We start from the raw sequence: 22,978 nt of genomic DNA on the forward strand, positions 1-22,978 counted from the left end.
GCAATACCTTCTGCTTTACAATATCTTTTCCATAACAATTATTTTTCTGTTTCGATGTTACATGCTTTACTGTTGCATTTTGATGAACCTCATTATAGCCTGAATTGCATTTAAAATAAACTGATTGATCAATCATAATAATGATCTTTACTAATATCAAATGATTGAACAGATTTGTATTGCCAAAATATAAAGTCTCCAGGTTGACAAAACATTTTCATCTGTTCAGTTCTAGGTAAAATCCGCAGTGCAGTGGGAAGTGGCCAGCTTCTTATGTCTCAGAAGTTCCAGCAGTTTTACTGGTTGTGTCAACAGAATTTGGTAAGTGATGTTTCATTGGTAATTCTGAGTGGTGGTAGCAACAGATATTTATTGATGATAATAAATATTGTAAAAATATTCAAACTCAAACAGTATCAAAACAATGTATGTGTTTGTTGTTAATAAGTACAATTGTGAAGAGAGCCCAAAATGCATCATTGAGAAAAAGAAGAAGTATTTCTATTATTAACTGAAATATTCATACAAAATTATGGGGCACAATCATATAAAATTTGGGAATCCAAACACATCATAGCGTTTAGACTATAATGGATGGAGATCGACTAATTTTATGAAATTCCCAGCATTCTAGTGAGAAGGCCATGGAAATCTACCTATATTGTAGATCCTTGACAGGTACTGAAGACAAGATGCATACATTCCCCAGCAGAATATTCGTGTGGTAGAAATGGGAAAAATTGTTCCCCAATACTTTAAATGTATTTAAACCTGACTTTTGCAGGCGTACCTTTCCAGTGTGGGACAAAATATGCATAACTTTTGGAATTACCCACCAACCAAAATGTATTTGTGTGTTCAACCTTTTTTCTGACTTACTGGCAAGGAATGCCCTTTACCTATAAATAACTGCAGGTGTGAAGCACAGGGTAATCTACAAAGTTACAATTGTCCACAAGAGCATTGCCCAGTCTGTTGGTAGAATGTCCACTGAGCCTGATTCTCAGAAATTGTTATCAGGAAATTTCTGTCCCACAGATTTTTATTTTTTACTACTGTGAGGCCTACCTCTCCCATAGAATAACATTGGTTTGCCTCATTACATTTAATTAGTGCTAAGTTTTGATTGTGAACAGGTAAAACATTTTGTGTTTGGTGTCTGATAAATTGTAATGTAAAACCCTCTTTAATGGTAAACCTGGATTTGAAGATACAATTTTGAAAATACCACTTTTAGAAAGGTGGCATTGTCCTGCCCTAACTATTTGATGCCTGCAAGTTGTTCCTGGGTCACACGACTTAGTGAAGTTGTAGTTGGACCTCATTTATTCCTCCCAAAGAGCCTCACAATAGAATTATTATATGTTCTTGGATGGGCCATCACTGGAAGGATGGGGAGTGTGGAGCTGGGCACAGCCCCACTTGCAAATCAATCCACGTTGCCCTGCCTTCACACGAAAGACTTGTCAGCCCTGAATTGTTCATGCAGCCAGCTTGGAGTGAGAGCAGGAGAGGCAGGAAGCCTCAAGCCCTTCAGAGAGAATTCACTAGAAAGTTCTCCTTCTTCAAAGAAGGCACACAAGGAATAAAAAAATATGACCCTCAGACCCACTGTTCAGTTCACTTCTGAACTTAAGGAGAGCCTGCTGCTGTGGCCTGCTGCATACTTCAGAAGATTTCTTTGCTGCACCTGGAAGGACTGCTTTGCTCCCTGAAGCCTTCCTTGACCCCCTCAGAGGCCTGCCCTGCTGCTTGAGCCCTGTTCCACTTCTTGAACCCAAGACTACTAGTGTGACTGCAAGGGCCAGTTGGCTGGCCTCCTGAGCAGAGCCTCAGGGACAGAGAAGGATCCAACAATCTTGAACCAGTACCTGACCCAGCCTGAGTAAATTCCAAAGTGGTGCCTATAGGGTCCAGGACTCTTGTGAATGGTGCTAAAGATGCCCAGATAGCCAAACTCTCATTCTTGGGACAGAGACCATTTTTACTATAACCTGCTCTGAGAACCGAGAGGGTACCGGAACCAACCTGCTCCTCTGTTTGCCCAAGGTGTTTCATCGGTCGGCCTGACTCCTGCTACATTCTCCCACGCAGCAGCAAATCCTGTTCAGCGGTCCTTCGCAAAAGGGGCATTCAGCATTTTAGAGCCCTCGTCGGCCTTCCAGTCTTGTACTACTGGAGAAGTTAAACTTCCAAAAAAGAGAAGTTGAGTGTGGAAATCTTCACTGCGACTTTGTACCGCAGTTCCTGGATGATGATGCCTCCACCTCGGACACCGCCTGCAGCCTCGTGTTGCTGAACTACTACCTTCTCAGCACATTTTCCTTTAGATTTCTTCTAACTCCGATGGTATGTGCTGATCGAGCCTAATCCACTTTTTGTATCCAACTCATGTTCCATCGCAGTCAGCCACATTTTTCCGTTTTGACCCAGTCTCACGTAACTAGATGTATGAAGTTGGCACTTGGCTCTTTTATTAGGTAGTTTTTACATTAAACTTTAAAAAAGTCAAAACTCCAGTTCTACTGATTGGATTTTTGTCATTTGGTGTCAAATAATGTATTAAACTGTACTCTAGTGTGCTAAATTGGTGTGGTACTTTTCTTGTTTTGTGTTGTAACGTTATTACTGTTTGGGTGCTGCATAAATACTTTAAACATTGCCTCTAAATTAAGCCTGACTGTTCCATGGTGTCCTCAATCATGTTCTCAATGCATACCCCCTGTTCAACTGTGTTGTAGCAGGAAAATGAATTGCCCATATTGAATGACATCTGATGCCTGCATTCATTGGTTTCATGTGCCTGAGTGTTTAAAGAATACCTTTCAGCTGGATCTTACAACGTTATATCTAAGTTGGACACCTATGCCTTGCGGTCCCACAAATTGCATCCCAACTTTTCAAGGTTACAGGAGCAGCTCTTCCGAGTCACATCTAATGCTCCCATGACCCCCAGAGACAGAACTTTGGGGCCAGGACTCACTCTAATAGAGGTCAACAGCAAGGTCCAGGCTAGGTCCAGTTGGTAATGGTCAACAGGTCACTTCAGCAAAAAGACCCTTTGCAGCTTCTTTTGTTCCAGAAGCTATACAGGAAATCATCCTTGGAGTCCTATTCTTTGTCTGGATTACAAGACGAAGCAAGTCCAGTCCTTTAGGACTCCTTTCAGTTCACAGATAGCAATTCCAGTTCTCTTCTGATCTTCGGCATGTCCAGAAAGTGTTCTAAGGAGGGTACCTTGTGGTTTTACATTTATGGTTGGCACGAGCTACTGGGTGGGCAGTGACTCCTGGCTCTCCCCCCAAGCAATGGGGGTAAAATTTCCCATGGGCAACACTACCCACTTTTTTAGCAGTTCCTGTTTACTCTGGTACCAACAATCTCACACTCCTACAATCCAAGATGGGGAAACATTTTCTTCCTTGAGTCTGTGTGTCCGCCTATTGGTGCGGCCAATAAAGTGAGTACTCTCCTCCTTTTTGGTCAATCAAAACCAGTTGGGGGGTAGCTTCCCTCCCATTGTAGCCTGTCTGGTCTTCTTGTGGAAGAAAAACACCTCAGAAAGCCATTGTTACTGTTATGGGAACAGTTTCCAAGCCTCATTAAGGTCAAGTACTGAAAAGGTAACTACTAGCAGGCTGGTGCAAATTAGCGTCTAGAAGCTACAGGCAAAGAAAAAAAGAACATTCTAAGTGTTATTTTTCCAAAATATTTATTAAAAATATAACTTTATCTTTAGATTGGATTTTTAATAAATATTACATTTAGTGGTTGATCTGATTTTCTAGCTTGTTCTCAACTCAAGATAGCAGAATTAATATTCAATCTGTAATCTAGTTTTCCTCATAGGGCCTTGTCATTGTAGATACATGGTAACATTAGGAGCCTGATTTAGATTTTGATGGGATTCCCGTCGTCCCTCCATGGTGGCGTTTACAAGTGCTTCATCGAGCTGATAGAGTCCCACTCGCCATATCTAGATGTGGGCTGGTTGAACCCCTGCACGCATCAACGGACTGTTTACTGTTGCTTAAGTGGCGCATCTCCGTCAACACTGCGGACTCCTCTGCTGATTAACAGTACTCCGTCGCCACTGGGCCGGCGGGTTTGCACCAAGCCTATTTAGATTTCTCCTTTGTGCTAGCATTATCCTAGTTGCAGATTGCTGATGGAGTGAGTCTCTGGTGGACTGGAGGCTGGTAAGTACTACTTATTGATGTGTCACTACACATATATGTTTGCGTTTATTTTGCCTTGATAAGTTGCACTATGAACACCACTGCATTACACATAAAAAACAAATTGCATGTAAGAGCAATGTAAAAATACTAGAGCCCAAACAAATGTTAACACACGATTCATAGTAAAACAAGTGAAACAGAAGCTTACTTTAGATCCCAGCTATAACGGAGTTGATTAGCGTCATGGTCAAGTCGTAGCAGCAGAGAAAGGAACTGGACAATGGGGTACAAGACAGAAACGAAAGTTGAAAGCAAAAAAAAATGTATGTTTCTAACTCATTTCCTTTGATTCTGCCAGCTCAAGGATGGAGGTGTCCCCGCCACAGGTTCCTTGACATAAAGGCACATCATGATTGGCCTCGGGTAATGTTGGCTGGACTCCCTCCAACAGCCACTTTTGCCTATGATGCCACTGACGTGGGAGGAAAATTCTGAAAGGGAGACGGTGGCACTTGGACGAACTATCATCCATAGACCCGCCAACAACTAAATAGAGTGGGCGTACCACCAAGTAAGCGGATGGTGAAACCGTCAGAAAATTGACGACAGGACTAGATTTTTTTAGATCTAAATCAGGTCCTAACTTTCTACATATCCCACATTAAATTACATGCACACTACATTGTGGGTTAGAAGGCATGCATGGGTTGATGTTTTATCATTTCAAATTTGATTTCCCTGTCAAAAAGAATTATTTTAGATGACGTATTATTTTTCCTAACAGACATCGACAGGTCAGGACCACGCATCATGGATATCATGCAGATCTTTGGCGAGACGTCAGGACTGTACATGAACCACCGCAAATCCACCCTATGGGTACTGGGGGGGTGTCCCCCAGCAGGGGATTGGGCGTCAGCGCTACAGGTAGCGGTGGGAGGCATTAAATACCTGGGCGTGTTCATATCCGATGTCCCGGCGATCTCCTGGGAACAGAATGTCGTGCCGGTGTGGGAGCGGGCCAGAGCTTATATAAAAACATGGTCCTGCATACCGTTGACCATATACAGTAGGTCGGCCATTTTTAAAATGGTGGCCCTCCCTAGACTGCTTTACCAACTGCAGAATCACCCTTACCCGATACCCTCCCAGTGGTTTAGGCAGGTCAATGCGGCGCTCAGGCAGTTCCTATGGACAGGGGGCGCAGTACGGGTCGCAGTGCGCACGTGCTTCCTCTCCTCCTATTGTGGTGGTTTAGCCACATCTGATATCCTCTCCTACTACCAGGCATCCCATCTGCTCATTCTAAATGATTGGTGGTATGGGGATAGGAGAGACCCGGCGTACCCTTTGGAGCGCCTCCTAATGGGTGCCCACTTGCTCCACACTATCCTCTATGCGGTGCAGATACAAAAGACGCTGCAGCCCAGCACACAACTGGTGTTTCAGATCTTGAGGCAAGCCCTGCGGCGTTTTGGCTGGTGGCACACTTTGACAGGTGAAACTCCCCTCTGGCGCAATGGTCGACTTCCCGGCCTAGCCGCGTTACAAGGCTTTTGAGGGTGGGACAGCATCGGAATCTCCACACTGGGGGATGTGCTATCGAGCGTGACCCTTAAGTCCTTGCAGGAGCTCAGCCGGGAGTTTGGTATGCCCGCACTCAATTTTTCAAATACCTTCAATTCCGCCATGCTCTCTCCCCGTCTCTGGTGGGGTTGGAATCCCTCCCTGAGTTTAGCCCGCTAGAGGCCAAGGTATTTATGGGAGACCTGGGGCCCAAAAAGATATCCTGTATATATCAATCATTAGTTACACACTGTTCCACTTCACTACAGAAACTGCAGGAGTCCTGGGAGGCCGATGTGGGTGCCTTGGAGGAGGAGGATTGGAGAGAGGCGTTGGCCGGGCCCCGGGGTGCCGCCATCTTGATGCACATTGCGGCTTATACAGTTCAAGTACCTCCATAGGGTCTATTTTACCAGACAACGCTTATGGTGGGCGGGCCTGATACTGTCCCCGGACTGTCTACGATGTGGGCTGGCAGTTGGGACATTCCAGCATACAGTCTGGAGCTGTTCTGCACTGACTAGATTTTGGAAAGGGATATCTGAAGTGCTTGGATGGGAACTCCCCCGTACACCACAGCTAGGTTTCCTTCATGTCTTGGAGGGGGTAGGAGGGAATATTTATAAGAGATATTTGCTACTGTTGGGCCTCACCCTGGCCAAGAGGGATGTGGCCAGAGCTTGGAAAGATACGCGATCTCTCAAGGTGGTGGCTTGGAAGAGGGGGCTCAATTTCTGCATGGGGTTGGAGAGGCCGATATTTGTTGCTAGCGGCTGCCCACGGAAAACTTCAAAATTTGGAAAAGGTGGGCATGTGGCTCGAGCCTCCGGAGGATCAGGACCCTCTGGTGGGTGTAGGATGAGATGCTAATAATCAGAGTATGCATTGGGTTCAGAGTTTGCGTGCCAAAGTGGAGACGAAGGTTGATGACCGTGCGAAAGGGGGGCAGGGGGCTGGGGGAGGGGGGATTTTGGATGGGGGAGGTTTGGGGGGGTAATGTTTACATTTGTCTCTGTATTTTTTGACTGATCAGTTCAGTAGAAAATTGGATTGCACTATATTTTTGGAAGCTTAACTGTCCTGCAGTTATCTCTGGGGAACAGAGACCTGCACATTGTGTACAATCTTAATAAAACATGCTTTCAAAAAAAAAAAAAATTATTTTAACAGGTCAGACTAGAGTTTGAACTGCGGCATTCATGCTTCACTGTTACACTGTAACCCATGTATTCCCTGTCAAACTAGTGAATGGCACGATGGGTGCTGCAGTCAACAGGTGACATTTAAGTTTTCCATCCTATGGTTGTATTTCTGCATCCTGTATTATCGCTTTATAGGAAAGTTAAATTAGGAGTTAGCTAGTTGTACCTAATTTTACTGATCAGAGAACATGCAATGGGACTGGATTATCAATGTCCCAGTGCACAGAGTCAATAAATCAGCAGCACCAGTCCAAAACAAATGGTGACCCTGCCAAAAAGGGCACTTTCCCACATGGTCCATTTGAACATCATGAGTGCTTCAAAACATGTAGTACAAATGCAGAAAATGCCGATTGTGAAATACTACCTGCTGGTATACATGTGTTTTGGAATGAGTCAGGGAGCAATAGATGCAATACAGTAAGTAGTTTTACGCTTGCTGACATTGCATGTATCATAACTGATAGTGGCTAAATGCACTGTGTAATATTGCCTATGATATATGATTGAACTGTTTAACCTGTAGCTTTGCTTAATGCTGTCCTCTGGTTGCCCAAAGAATGCGACCCTCATTTATATATTCTTTCCTGGGTTTATGTGTTGACAATGCAGCACACATTGTCTCTGTTGATATGTTACTGGCTGCAGTCTGTTGGGTGAGAAGGGCTACTTGAGTATGGCCTTTATATGGAATTTTTGACAACTACTTTCACCTATTTTTGGTCTTCCACAGATTTCCCACTAAAATACACTTTTGTTAAGTTGTGATTTATAGCATGGCATTGGTTTAAGTTTAGAATGCTTTATTAATATAATAAACAAAGTAAAACATCATTACAATGTCATATAGCAAAAGGAAATAATAGCAAAAAAGTATATATGACAAAATGCAGCCAAAACCCTCATGAGGGAAAAATTGTATGTAGAAAAAAAGGCATTTTAACATTTTGAATAAAAGAGGGAGAAAGAAGCAGACACAAAAAAGAAGAAGGTGTTAAAGAGAGAGGGAGGGGAAATAATTCAGAAGTTAAACAGTAATAAATCATCCTATAAAACATTGGGGGCCAGATGTAGGTCGCCAATTACCGGTCGGTAACGGACGATTTCGGCCGTTACCGACCGGTAATTGGATTTTGACATGTAGGGGCCATTATTTTACAGAATCGGTAAATTTACAGATTCGGTAAATTTACCGATTCTGTAAAATACCGAATCGGTAATTTTACCGATTCGGTAAAACCCAGATGTAGGTAGCACTGTTGACAGTGCTACAGGCCTTCAGAATTCTGTATTTTACCTCCCAATCCAATTGGGTGGTAAAATACCGAATTCAGGTGTACATGCACATCTGTGCATGTACACCTGTGCCATGTGACACATAGACATGCCCTTAGGGCATGTCTGTGTGCCACATGGCACACAAGCCTGTACTTGGGGTGCTAGAGGGTGTCAAAGTGACACCCCCTACACCCTTGCAGGATTCGGTATTTACCGATTCGGTAAATACCGAATCGGTATTTCCCATTGATTCCTATGGGCTTCAAAGCCCTTAGGAATCAATGGGCAATACCGATTCGGTATTTACCAAATTGGTAAATACCGAATCATACAGATTCAGTAATTCTCAAATTATAATTACCTACATCTGCCCCCTTCCGCTTTACCGACTCTTAAATACCGAATCGGTATGATTCGGCATTTAAGAGTCGGTAAATCGGAATTACCTACATCTGGCCCTGAGTATAATAAAGTGATAACGATAACAATGGTACCATAAAAACGAGTGAATCAGATAGCAATTCTAGAGCGAAAAGAGGTTAATGGTGACCACAACAAGTCTTTTTTGATCAATAGAGGTAATGAAGTGGCAAAGGCACGATTAAGCCTGCGATGATGACATAACAAATTCCACCAGGCTTGAAATGACATTTTTGAAGTGTCCTTCCAATTGGTGGTGATGATCTGAAAGGAAATAGGTAAAAACAAGTCTATAAATTTGCCAACATTACTTTGGACATCCTTTAGAGGCAAAGAACTACCCAAAAATACATGTACAATTTCAAAAGAAAAGTTTGCAGATAAAATTTCATTTAGTTTCAACCAAATACGAGACTAAAAGAACTTAACCAAAGGGCAATGAAAAACATATGAAGGTAATCACTGTTCTCATAAGAGCAAGACCAGCATTTATTGGAGTCTAACAACTTATATGTGTGCAGTTCAGAAGGAGCGAAAAAAAGTCTGTTACAAAATATAAAGTTTGTGTAGTGCTAGCTGAACGTGAAGAAGTGTGTATTTTTGACCAAATAGAATCCCATGTTTGAAGTGAGACATTTTGGGCCAAATCTTTCTCCCATAAGAGTTCTAATTTAGATTTAGTCCTAATATCCAGAGAGCGGGATAGCATTTTGTAGATAACAGTTCCTTGAAGGGGGGTGGAAAAATCAAGTGGGGAGGGGGAAACCTGGGCAGATATATTAGAGGAATAATCCTTGGAAAGGAGATGAGTCAGGGAAGCCGTCAGTAATAGATACTGAAGAGCATGTGTGGTGGAAATGCCAAAAGATTCACGAATGTCTGATAAGTCCCTAGGGGATCTATCCTTCAACAAATGGTCTAGAGTAATAATGCCTTTATCAATCCATTCCTTCCAGAATAACACTCTGTTATTGATCTTTAAGATTTTATTATACCAGATTGGAGTATGAGAGAATTGATCCGCAGAGGAAAGATGAGTTTGAAGCAAAGAATATGCAAGAGCTTTCGAATGAGTACAGATGGGTGTTGAAAAACCCTTCAGGGGTTGAGATAAGCGAGTGGCTGTAAGAAATGAAAAAGGTGTGAATTGAGCTTGTTCAAACGAACTCCAAGCCATTGAAGGAGTGTGAGGAGATTCGGGTAAAAAAGTCCATATTACTTTCAAGGTGAATGCAGAATGATAACGTCTGAGATTGGGAAACTTGTTTCCCCCCAAATCTTTGGGTTGTTGAAGACGAGAAAGGGAAATCCTAGCTTTACGGTTGATCCACAAAAATTTGGTTAAGGTGCGATTGCTGGCGCTAAAAAAGGTGAGCGGGAGGGAAACCGGCAACATTGAAAGATAAAAATGTATAATTGGAAGGAGCATCATTTTAATTGTGATCAATCTACCCCACCACGATAAGAAAAGAGGGGATCAGATCAAAATAAGTATATCTGCAAGGTTAATTTTAATAGTTTCACTGATGGCGTTAGCATTTAGAATGCCTAAGCATTTCATACTTTTGGGATTCCATTCAAAACCAGAGCCGTGAAACATATGAGAAAGACAGAATTTGTTTAAAGGTAGAACTTCAGACATATCAATGTTCAGTCTATAGCCAGAAACTAACGAATACTCTTGTAATAAAGAGAAAAAACAGGCAGGGAAGTAGACGGATTGGAGATATATAACAAAATATCATCAGCATAAGCAGTGAATTTAATGTTGATGCTTTTAAATTGGAGACCTGTATAATGTGTGGAACTTCTAAGTTTCTCTAAGAAGGGTTCAAAAGCAAGAATGAATAAAAGTGGGGGGAAAAAGGAAAACCTTGCCTAGTACCTCTAAGGAGTGGAAAGTATTGAGGTTCACAGCCATTTACACAATTGGAAGTAGAGGGGGCAGAGTATAACAGTTGATTGTATTTAATAATAGAGGGACTGAAGCCATGCCATCTCAATGCACCAAAAATAAATTCCCAATTGACCCTATCAAATGCTTTCTCCGCATCTAATGTGATGGCAGCAACTGGTGAATCCATTTTGGAAGCAAGGTTAATATTATTGAGAAAAGTTCTCAAATTATCTGTAATTGATCGACCTTTGACAAACCCCAATTGGTAAATAATGATGAGGTTAGGGTTTATCTTACTAATACGGAGGTCAAGTATTTTAGCGAAGATTTTACAGTCAGTTTTAATCAGGGAAATTGGCCTATAATTTTTGCAAAGGAAAGGGTCTTTGTCTTTTTTAGAACCCAAACATAACATAGCCTGAGTGAAAGATCCTCTTGACTCACCAGTAGTAAGAAAATGACTAATCAATGAGAATAACTGAGGGACTAAAAGTTGTTCAAAGTGAAGAAAAAGTCTAACGGTGAAACGGTCTTGGCCAGGTGATTTGTCTTTGGGTAATAGGTTAATAGCATTAATGATTTCCTTCTCCAAGAAAGGAACATCCAAGGCTGTGAAGTTGACGGAATTATCGGGAGGTTTAGGGATAGTTCGAAAAAAGGAGACCATTTGTTCAGGTGAAGGGGTGGACTCTGGAATGTAAAGGGAGGAATAATATTGAGTAAAGCAGTCAAGAGACTTAGCGTCTGTAATATGTCGGGCTCTGGAATTATCTGTGATAACCATAATTTTAGATTATTGCTTTTAAGGTAAATAGCTAGGGATTTACCTGCTTTATTCTGCCACCGTACATTTTTGCATGGAATTTAAGGAGATTATTGCAATCAGAAATTCCAAGTGTATTTGTTTGTTTTTTTTATATTTATTTATTAGGTTTATATCTCCAGAACATTAAAACAAGCAAGGTGCAAACATACAGCTTAACCGCCTCTGCTGAGGTGGTCCGTAAATCAGCAACAATGCAACATATAGAGATGATTATGATTGTGAAGATTCCTTTGTCTACCCTATTTGCAGCTTCATTGTTGCTTAAACATAACACAACTGTAAGAAACCTCACTGCTCCTCACCCCCAGCCGTGCCACCCCCCAACGCCCCCCCACCCCCTCCCCTGCTGCGGGGTCCATACAAATTGAGGTCTAAGTCACCTAATCCCTATGTTGGGTCTCCGTTTGTCTCTCCATCGTGTTCTGGAGCCTCCCCCTGCCCAGAGGGCGTTGACTCAGAACTGTCCTGTGTCTACTGGGAGTCCTGTCCCACCATCTCCTGAAGCATTGCCCCGCAAGCCAGTTGGTCCTCAGGTAGGTTGTCCTCCCTCCTGGTGTTCCGCATGTGCCCCTCCTCCGCTAGTGCCCACTCCCGCAGATCCGCTCTCCATTTCATCAGTGACGGGCCCCGTTGGGACAACCAATGGATGGCAATGCGTCGCCGGGCTACAACTAGGCCCAACATCAGAAATCGCCTGCTTACTTTCCGCTTGGGATCCCAAAAGATCAAGCCCAGGAGACACGCACACGGGTCCAGGTCCACTATCCACCCGTCACCCTTGTCGGGTCCTCCAGGACCGACACCCAGTACGACCGGATTACAGAGCACGCCCACACCATATGTATAAAATCCACCTGTGCACTGCGACATCTCGGGCATTGTGAGTCTTTGGTGTTATCAATGGCCTGGAGCTTCTTGGGTGAGAGATAAGTCATATGTATAATATTATATTGAATTTGCTTGAAGGGGTTACTCACTGCAACCTTCCGCACACTCTCGTGTATTTTATCCCACTCTCGTGGGGTAATCTCCTGCGGAAACACCTGCTGCCATTTGTGTTCTATCGTCAGGGGACCTAACTTTTTATCCTCCCTCAATGTCCTGTAGAGGTGAGTCACAAACTTACGTCCCCCTGCCATCGCAATCATGGTAACCAGGGTGCGGGTGTGCACTGGAGCCTTTCGGAAAAAAAGGCCATAGTTGCCGCGCTGTCGCGGTTATTTTGGCGTATTGGAGAAATCGCCCCACTCCCAGCTCGAAGGAGGTCACCGCCTCCTGATAAGTGATAAATGTATCATCCGGATAAAGGTCGGACAGCATCAGGCAGCCCCCCTCCTTCCACTTGTCTGTTGACATGACCTGTTCTATCCGGGCAAAGGGTGGCATCAGCCAGAGATCCATTTCAGGGGCGAATGGCCTGTCTCAAATTAGGCGCTGTACCAATCAATTCTATATCGTGGCCACCAGCAACACCAGTGGGGGGTCGTGGTCTCATCGCCCCCCTACCTGCCACAGCAGCGCTCCCAACTACTCATTCCCATTTGTACCTGCCAGTAAGGACCTCTCCCAAGAGGGGTCCGTATCTAGCCATGCGATAGCATGTTGCAGTTGTGACGCAAAATAATAGAGTTCTAGATCAGGGACTTCTAAACCCCCTGTGCCCCACCTAGGTTTCGGAACCTCTAGACTCACCCTACACCGCTTCCCATTCCACAGTAAGAGGACCAGCAGGGAATCATATTCCCTAAAGACCCCGTGCGGAAGTTCATAAAAAGAACCTTGCATTGTGTACAGACAGTGCGGGAGGACCACCATTTTTATTAAGGTGATCTTCCCCATCAGTGAGAGCTTAAGGGTGTTTCAGAAAGCGATACTCCCCTGCAGACCCCGGATTATCCTCCCCATGTTATGCTGGAAGAAGATTGCTGCGTTCTGTCCAATCCATATCCCCAGATAGCGAAGCGTGTCGTCTATCCATGGGAGTCCCATCTCCGGGTGTTGGACCCCCTCCCAGTCGGTCTGCTCTCCAACAGTGTAAAGCTGTGATTTTGTTTTATTCACTGCAAGCCGGGAAGCAGCCGTAAACTGCGACAGAGCGGCCATCAGGGTTGGCAATGACTGCGTCGGCAGATTCAAGTAAATCAACGCATCATCAGTGTACAGTGACACCACGTGCTCCATGTCCCCCACTTGTTTGTCCTGACCCTCAAGCACCGTGCGGAGATGGCAATGCAGGGGTTCCATTGCCAGGGCAAAGAGTAAGGGGCAGAACGGGCACCCTTGACGCGTCCCCCTCGTTATGGGTATTATGTCCGACACGTATCGTCCCGTGCGGACCCTGGCCACTGGCTGAGCATAAAGCAGTGTTATCCAATTTACAAACCCTTCCCCTTTCAAAAGTACCTTCCAGAGCTAGGCCCAACGGATCGAGTCGAACGCTTGTTCGATATCGAGAAATACTAGGGTGTTCTGCTGGGCTCGTCCTCCCAAAGCTTGCATTACGTGGGCTAGGCGACGAATATTCTGCAGCGTATTCCTGCCCGGAATGAATCCAGACTGGTCATCATGGACCAGCCGTCTGAGATAAGGGAGGAGTCTACTTGCCAGCACCTGACTGATCATTTTCAGATCTACATTCAGCATGGATATAGGCCTATACGAGCCGGGAAGAAGAGGATCCTTACCCGGCTTGGGGATCATAACTATCCTTGCTGCCCGCATGGAATCTGGGAGCGAGCCTTGGTCGTGGGCCTACGCCATAATTTCGAGGAGCTTCGGGATCAGGACCCCCTTGTACTCTTTATAGAGTTCGGCGGACAATCCGTCCATCCCAGGGGACTTTGCTGCCTCCAGGTGGGCTATCGCTGCTCGTACTTCCTCCTCCCGAAGGGGGCATCCCAATTCCTCCTGACTGTCCGCGTCTATACAGGACAGTTGCAACCTCTCAAAATATATCTCCACTCCCTCGGGGCCCGTGGGGGGCTGAGACTCAGACTATATTTTACATAAATGGGACCAAAACACGTCATTGATCTCCTGTTGGGTATGTACCATCTGGCCCACATCGTTCTGCAGTGCCAGAATCGGGTGGGGTTGAGTTTCTGCCCGAATCAGATGTGCTAGTAGCCGCCCAGCCTTGTCGCCCTCTGTCTACCATCTCCGCCTGCTGGTAGTTCTTTTAAATTTGCCGAGCGAGGCCCACGTGTCCCCCAGCTGCTGGTGCGTGGTCGTCCATTCAGGCAGCCTCTCCTTGTCTGTGGGAAAGTCTTTTTCCAGCGCGCCCAGACATTCCTCATACCATCGGAGATCACGCTCTAATACCTTTTTTACCCCCACCTCCGTGGACAAACAGATCCCTCTAATTACCCCCTTCATTGCGTCCCATTCAGTCACACTGGTGCTAGCTGAGCCCCAGTTGACCTCCAGATACGCCTCGAAGCCTTGTAAAATTGCATCTTTGTAGGTCAGATCACCCAAAGCCTCCATGTTGAGCCTCCATAGTGGGACCCTAGGCCGTGGTCTGTCTAACGAGTACGTGAGCAGGAGCAGGGAGTGGTCGGACAAGTTTTGAGCCAAATATTGGATCTCCACTACTCGGTGCATTGCCGTTCCCTGGAGAAAAAAATAGTCCAGTCTACTATGGGTATTGGCAGCAGGCGTGTGGCACGAGTACACCCGACGAGCGGGGTTGTGTTGCCTCCATGCTTCTAATAAGCCATAACTCTGGAGCATCTGGCCCATCGCTTCTCTCGTTCTATGTTTGGCATCTAATTTTGGGGGGTACCTATCTAATTCCCCATCAAGGGCACAATTAAAGTCTCCTGCAATAAGTAGTTCTGTGTCTGGGTCCAGGACTAATTGTCCCAGCACCTGACCTAGAAACTCCCCATCATCACTGTTCGGAGCATAAATATTTACCAGGCATACACTACGCCCATCGAGCGTCCCCACCACCATCACAAACCTCCCCTCCGGATCCTGCTTAGTGTGCATGGCCTTGAAGGGGATTCCCGGCGTCACCCATATCAGTGCACCTCTGGTGAACCCCGAGTAAGATGTGGTGTAAAACTGCCCCGCCATCTACGTTGGACATACTTGAGACAGTCTCCCCAAAGCTGCATCTCCTGTAGCAAGGCTATTCTTACCCCATAGTGCCTGAGGTAGGTGGCCACCCTGATTCGCTTAATCATGTTATTGAGCCCCCTAACATTCCATGTTATCAGTTTATACCTTTGTGTATCACCCGTCATTTGTTAGCAGTCGGTGATATCACAGCACCCAACTATCATACAAGGGACCCCCATAACATTGTAATGTGATCCCCCAAAAATCAGACATCTTGTGTGTCCCGTAAAGCAGCTAAGTTTAGACCCAGCAGCAACCCCCACACAACAAGAACAAGAAACCCCAACACCCCCCACCCACAGGTGGTAGTACTGCATTCTCCTAATCCGGTCCTGGTCAGAGGACTCAGAACCCCGCCCCAAAGCTCCACCCACCCACTAGACCACCCCCTCAACTTGTAATCAATGAGTAGAAATACACAAAAATGTACGTTCTCAAGTCCGGAGGAATCCCTCTCCCGCCTGTTTTGATGTTCAACCTACTGACTGGTACCGTGCAGCCCCTTCAGACTATTGGTCTAGCCCGGCCGCCTCAGCACTCTATAGCCGGCCAGTTAATTCGATATTTAGCGCAATAGTGTAACCTGTTTAAGAAACAGGTTTCGATCCCCCCCCCTCTGTCCCCCGTGTCTCCGGGCGAACCGCCCTTTTTACAAGTCTCTCGGGGCTGAACAGCTCACCCTGGGTCAAAGAATAAAGATATAGTGTCCAGTACTCCACTTGTCTCGCTCTTACCAATGGGTCCACCAGTCATTTGTCTCCTGAGTTCTCAACGGCCGGGCTGGGGGCACCTCCCGACTCTGATTGTGTTTCCTGTACCACACATAATTGGGAGAACTGGTTCTGGGTCGGGATCGCCTCCAGTTCCGCCCGGAGAGTGCCATCCGGTCCCACCATGATACGTCCTCCCTCTGCAAGATCACATCCTCTCAGGTGCTCATCTCTCTCTCCACGTCGCTGGTTCCGCTGCCGCCCACTCTGACGTCTCCGCTCCTGCCAGCCCTGTGTTAGGTCATGGCCCGCCAGACCCAGCGAGTCCATCCAATCTTCCGCGTCCAACAGGTTATCGAAAAAATGTGTCCTGTCGCTGTGTTGTACTCGGAGCCTGGCCGGGAAGAGCAAGATATATTTCATATTCTGGCTCCGCATCCTTCGCTTAACCCTTAGAAAGTTGTTCCGCAGATCTTGCACCTTCCTCGTATAGTCTGGGAAAATATGGATGTCGTGATTGTCAAATCTGGGCGGGCCCGTGTTGCGGATGTGTTGAAGGATCGTGTCAAGGTCCCTAAAATTGAAAAGCCAGGCTATTATGGACCTAGGCGGGGATCCCGGTTTCGGCGGTGGCCCTAGAGTCCTGTGAGCCCTCTCCACTGCAAACATTTTGGAGAGTCACAGGTTCGGCAAAACCTTGCCAATCCAGTCTTCGAGGAATAGGTCCACCGCCGGCCTTTCTGCCCATTCCGAAAATCCCAGGAAGCAAAGATTATTCCTCCTGGACCGCCCTTGCGCATCTTCTGCCCCATCCTCCAGCCGGGCCGTATGATCGTGGAGAGCTGTGACCGTCTCCCTCAGCTGGCGGACCTCGGATTGCAATGTGCTCAGGTCTCCCTCCGTGGTGGTAACCCTGTCCGCCACCTTCCTGAGGTCCAGGCGCAGATGGTTGACGTCCATAGCCATCCCTTCCATTTTGGTTTCCAACGCCACCCTGGAGTCACAGATCGCCGCTAAGATATCGGCTTTGTCCCGGGCTGCTGCATCCTGATGGGTCTCCATCTCCCGGTCCATTCTGAGGCGTTCCTCCGATGTTGGGCCTGGGACAGTGTATTGCACGATTTTATTTGTCTGGGCTCTTCTTGTAGGCCGGTCCCTCCCCATATTTGGGGCGGCTGTCCGAGGGTGCTTCACAGGGGAACGTGCTGTCAGAAGATGGGGGGTTCCACTCCCCTGTTGCCGGGCGTTTCCGGCTGTATAGTCAACCCCACCGGCTCTTAGGCGTCCCCCAAGATCCGGTCCGCTGTTATCCGGAGCAACCTCAGCTGTGACCACCTCGTGAGTTGTGGCCAGGCCTCTGTTGGTTACGCAAATCCTGCCGGTTCTGGCCGCTAGTCACCGTTAATGTAGTCTGGGCCGACTCTTGCGCCACCCCTGGGCCCCGTCAGTCAAAGCCGCACCACCACGCACTTGCGACCCTGGGGTACTTCGGCCAGGCCACCTTCGGCACGGGTGTCTGCGCGGTTCCCCGCATCGCTGTCAGGTTACTATAGCTAGAGTGGATGCTGGCCTCCACACACAGGCCCTGCGGGAACCCCACCTCTGGGCCTCAGAGTCTTGTCCATGGGACAGCTATGCGCCGGTACACCGCTGCTCCGCCCCGTCACTGAATCGGGTACAACCAGGGCACACTATTTCACTGAAGGCTCGGTCCTCTGGGCAGCCCCTCAGGCCTCTAGATGCGCAATCCAGCTTGTGGGCCTCCGCGCCGCCTCTAGGTACCGGTAGCTGGGGCACAGGCAGGCCACACCGCACCAGCTTTACGTGGGCTTTGACCCCAGTCATCAGGAGCTCATCTGCACAGCCATTCGCGCACACATCCGTAGGCCTGTTCAGGACCTCACCTCAGTGTCAGAGGCCCACCCAGGAGCACCAGCACTCCTCATCTCTCCCGCCTTGAAGCTCCACAGAGCCCAATATTCCTTCGGAAGGGGGAGGGAAATGTCACCCAGGCAGCCCAGTCCCTGCAGGCACTGTTCAGTCTTCGGGCCTTCTTGTCACCCCCAAGCAGTTGCAGCCGGGGTGCGAGCAGGCCGCACCGCACCGGCCTTGCATAGATTCAGACGACGGGGTCCGCGGCAGTCAGCCAGCCGCCCGCACACCACCGCCGCTGCTTGCCTTCACTCCACCACCGGGGTCCACACCCCGTCCCACCTTCTGGCACGGGAACACCGCGGGCCTTCGGACCCCCTCAATCGCAGCTGCGCGCCTCACCTACTCAGCAGTACGTAGGTCGCCATCTTCTGGTTTTGGGCTCCTGCGGGTTCGCCGCGGGCCGCGTGGATTCCTTCAGTTGGGGGCGATGTTTTAATTGCAGCTCTGGTACCGTGGAGGTCAGGGGGGCTCCCCACCACAGGATCAAGCTCTGAGGCACCACTGCACCAGGATTATAGAGGATTTTGTACCATTGGGGCAGGAGCTGTACGAAAACACGTCTAGCCGGTCATTTTGTTAGGTCTCGCCCCTCCCCAAGTGTATTTGTTATATTGCATTTTTGATTTAATAAGAGTTGACAGAGTGTCAGAACCATTGGTAGTGAAGTATTTATGCTCAAGAGCTTTGATTTGTTTTAGGATAAGAGTTGAATCCATAAGAGCTTTCTTTTTCTTCTGCGATACAAAGTCAGTAATGAAGCACCTGACAGTAGCTTTGAAGGCATCCCAAATAAAGTGATATTGAGATGCAAAGAAGAGATTATTGTGAAAAAATTCCTGTATAAAAAGTGTGAATTGTTCAACAAATTGGGAGTCCAAGAGAAGAGAGTTGTTAAAATGCCAGCGATGGGTTATAGAAGAAGGTGATGGGTAATCCATATCTAAAATGGGACGTGATCTGAAATAAGAATGGAGCCAATGTCTGAATTAGTCATAAATTGAAGAGCATGTTGAATGAGAAAAATATAGTTTATACGGGAGTGAGATCTATGAACTGGGAGAAAAAGGGAACGGGGAGAAAAAGAGAATTCCAACATGTCAGGGTGAGAGGTTCTCCATGAATCAACCAGTCCTCTAGAGGTGATAGCCTTGTGAAACGTTTTCTTCATCTTATTAGGAATGTATTTAGTTTGAGATTTCCGTTCAAGGAAGGGGGCCATAAGTTGGTTGCAATCACCACCCACAATCAAATCATATGCAACATGAGAAGAGAGAATAGTAGAAAATGCATTCCAAAAAATTAAATCAATGCCAGAACATTTAAAGACTTATGAATCAAAATAACACAGTGCTTATTATTCACTGCCGAGGAGCAGAAAACCTCTCCTACCCACTGTATGCACAGTGAAGACAGATCTTGCAACATAAGGTGTGTTTCTTATAATAGTGCTATATGACATTTCAATCTTGCAAAATGAGATAAAACTCTCTATTTTTTAACAGGATTACGAATACCTTTAACATTCCATGAAATTACACGAAAGCCAGTCATCGATAAGATTAAAGTAATAATAGGCATGAAAGTAAAGGAGAGTTAAGGAAGAAGAAGAAAAGAAGATGTAGACACTTGAAGGGGATGAAAAATAGGAGATAACAAAGAGCTGGGAAAATAGAACTAATCGTTTGATGTGGCCATGAAAAAAAAGAGTAAGTGAACAATGAAGTGCTATAAATATAAAATGGAAAAAAGAGATATTGTGAGAAATAGAGCAAAAAAATGAGGCAAGAAGAGAGGGAGAAAGGAAGGAAAAGGGAAAAAGAAGAGCAGATGATGAGGGGTGTATAGTCGCCCAGAAAGAGCTAGTAAAGAAAGGATGACGAAAAGCCAGAAGGCTTTAGTCATAGTGATCAAAGACAAGAAGGACATTAATGAAGGAGGGGGGATAGAAATAAGACGATGCGGGAGGACACCGAGGAAGGAAAGGTTTACCATTCGAAAAAAAGCGAAAAGGTCAAAGATAAAGACAACGTGGCAAACAAATGAAACAAGATGGAAGGGAACTACTTACCAGACATTGGGAAAACAACGTAATGGAATAAGTCATGTATGACAAAACATAGAGGGAACATGGATAAGAACATCTGCATCGGGAACTTCACAAGGAGGACCTAAAAAACAGAGAAGAGAACATGAAAACATTTAAGGCTTGCTCAGCTCCATTGCTTCTCCCTTGTGAACATGAATGAACTTCCTAAGGTCAGCTGGATCATCAAATGTAAAAGTTCTGTCTTTATAAGTAACTTTGAAAAAGCACAGATGGATAAGACCATTGCGAGCATTCATGAATCGCAAAGAAGGTCTGAGGTCGAGAAATTATTTACTTCGATTGGCAGTTGACTTGGAGATATCCCGGCTGAAAAAAACTTTGTGACCGGACCAGAGCATCGGTTTGTGTTGCTTGGCAGCATTAAGAATACCCATGAGGTCAAAATAAAGTAGGAAGTAGGTCATAATACCTCTAGGCCTGGACGAGGAAGAAGCACTTTGAGGACCCAACCTGTGCGCCCTCTGGATGTTAAAGTCCTTAGGTATTGGGAGGCCAACAATCTGCCAAACGTAAGACTTCAAAAAGCAGATCATGTCCGAGCCTTCAGAGCCTCCCAGGATTCTGTAAATACATAGGTTGTTGCGCCTGTTGCCATTTTCTAAGTCCTCTGTAATCTTCTTAAGTTTAGAAACTTCTTTAGTGAAGGCATCGACTCTGGCAACAACATCCTGTGCATCGCTTATTTTTTATTCCACATCCGAAAGTCTTGACTCAAGTCTGGACCATTTCTCTTCAATTCTCTGAAGAGTAGCCTTGGTATCTGTTATGAAAGGTCTGATATGGCGTAGTTCATCCATAATATCCTCTAACGTCAGAGGAAAAGGTGATATAGATGGAGAAGACGGGTCTTTTTTGGCGCGCTTTTTGGTAGTATCATCTGAATCCTTATGACCCCCAGAACCAGGCCCAGAGGTACCATGCAACTTGTTTGAGTGTGGGGAATCCATGGCAGGGCGAGGTGTACAGCGCAGCAGTAGATAAGGTTGTGGGAAATAAAATTCCAAGGTCACAGTGAGAACCCACAGGTAAAGAGGATGTCAACAAACCACTAGTATAACGTATTTTAAAGTTGCAGAATAGCTTCTGTTCTTCAGTACACAGGAAGAGAAAATAAAGCGCCGCACAGCAGACCAATGAATAGGAGAGAATTAGACCAGCTAATAGGTGTGAGGTAACGGCTTAGCTAGATGATGAGCCATTACCACGTAAAGTCAGTTATTTGCAAACATTACTCCACAAGGCCAAAAATTGTTCTTCTTTGTTCATATTACAAAAAATAAACTCTCCAAACCACACAAAATGGCTGCCACATGGAGTAGAGTCTCTGAGGAGAAATAATTTCAATGGAGAAACGTGAAAACAGAACCACAACAAATCAAGAATCTTGCCTTAATAACCTTATGGCCGTCAACATAGGGAGCCAAGTATCTGAGGGGGGCCGCAGCATAAAGAGAAACATGTGAGCGCACACATCAGCAGGGCGATTGTCGTGTAAAGCTTTGTAGCAATTGAAAGTCAGTCAATCCAGTAGATGAACAGCATGTACAGAAGCCTTCTGGTGACATTCATTAAGCAGGAAATTTGAAAGAAGGCATTGGGTAAAAGAATCCAAAAATGTGTGCATTAAAACTTTGCTGTAGTAGACAAAAAAAATTGAAAAGATTCACCGACAGTAAAAATGAGCAAAATGTCGGCCATAGAAAACGGGATCAGTTAGGTGAGGCTATCAGAGATGAAAAGGCGCCCAAGAAGACCATGAACGGGCCTGTAAACTTGCCTCCGCATGCCCTGTGCCTTCTTAAGCAAGGGGCCATGTAGAAGAAGCAAAACCGCAGGCTAGGAAGGAACCCTTCAGCTCCGACCAGAGCTCGGTGCCGCGGAGCGTCTCATGAAGCATCCACCTTAAACCGCCGCCGCGCTCGCCCAAGCATGGCATTGGTTTAATTATTTTATTTGTCATCTGTAGCATTTCAAACGGTCGAGGTAGGATAGGCAAATAGAAGTGCAAGTTCGAAGTGAACTTTGTATTTGTGATTAGTTAAAACCATTTAAAAAAGAAACAATACATTCAAATTAACCCGACCTGAAAGAATAGGCTAAAAATGTGTTTAGACGCAAGGAGGTCAGAATATGAACAATAAAATGAGCAAGGAACTTTCAAATCTCACCTAGAGTGAAAACAATGTATTATCTTTAACTGCGTACAAAATCACAGGCGTGCCACAACCATGCTTGTTTCTCAGCACCTAAGCTGCTTACAAGAATAATTTTAAGAATACGACTTTTGGATTGTTACCTTTGATGCAAAGTACATCTACATTGAGACAGGAATTCAGGCCTAACTTTGTTAGCCACACCCTGCATTCCACGTCCAGAGCCAGACAAACACATACAACTTGTGCTAAGGATACTTTTTGTATAATTACAGAGTTACCAAACCTGTGAAACAGGCAGATTTCAAGCCCTGTCTGAACTCACCAAGTGGAAGAGATGAGGTCTCAGCCTTCTGAATTTACATTTCACAGTGACATAAGTAAAAGGCTTTGCTAGGCCAGAGCTGTAAGAGTCAATGGGCCAGATGTAGGAAGCCTGATACCGACCTGATAACGGCCGAAATTACCGAATTTCGGCCGTTACCGACTGGTATTAGGCTTTTTCAGATGTAGGGGCCTAATTTAAGGATTCGGTAATTTACCGAATCGGTAATTTAAGGAATCTGTAAATTACCGAA

The 22,978-nt window shown here is 45.8% G+C and overlaps 1 protein-coding gene across 2 annotated transcripts in view; it reads left to right on the forward strand.

The window, feature by feature from the left end:
- Positions 1 to 22,978, forward strand: part of DLGAP2 (DLG associated protein 2) — an 800,561-nt gene that overhangs the window by 671,672 nt on the left and 105,911 nt on the right. For both annotated transcript variants that reach the window (XM_086926407.1, XM_086926408.1), the window contains one exon: positions 230 to 321. In XM_086926407.1, coding sequence (XP_086782533.1) covers positions 230 to 321 — 92 coding nt within the window. The remainder of the gene's footprint in view (positions 1 to 229; positions 322 to 22,978) is intronic.

This window comes from Lissotriton vulgaris, chromosome 6 (assembly GCF_964263255.1).
Source record: "Lissotriton vulgaris chromosome 6, aLisVul1.2, whole genome shotgun sequence".
NCBI classification, from domain to species: Eukaryota; Metazoa; Chordata; class Amphibia; order Caudata; family Salamandridae; genus Lissotriton; species Lissotriton vulgaris.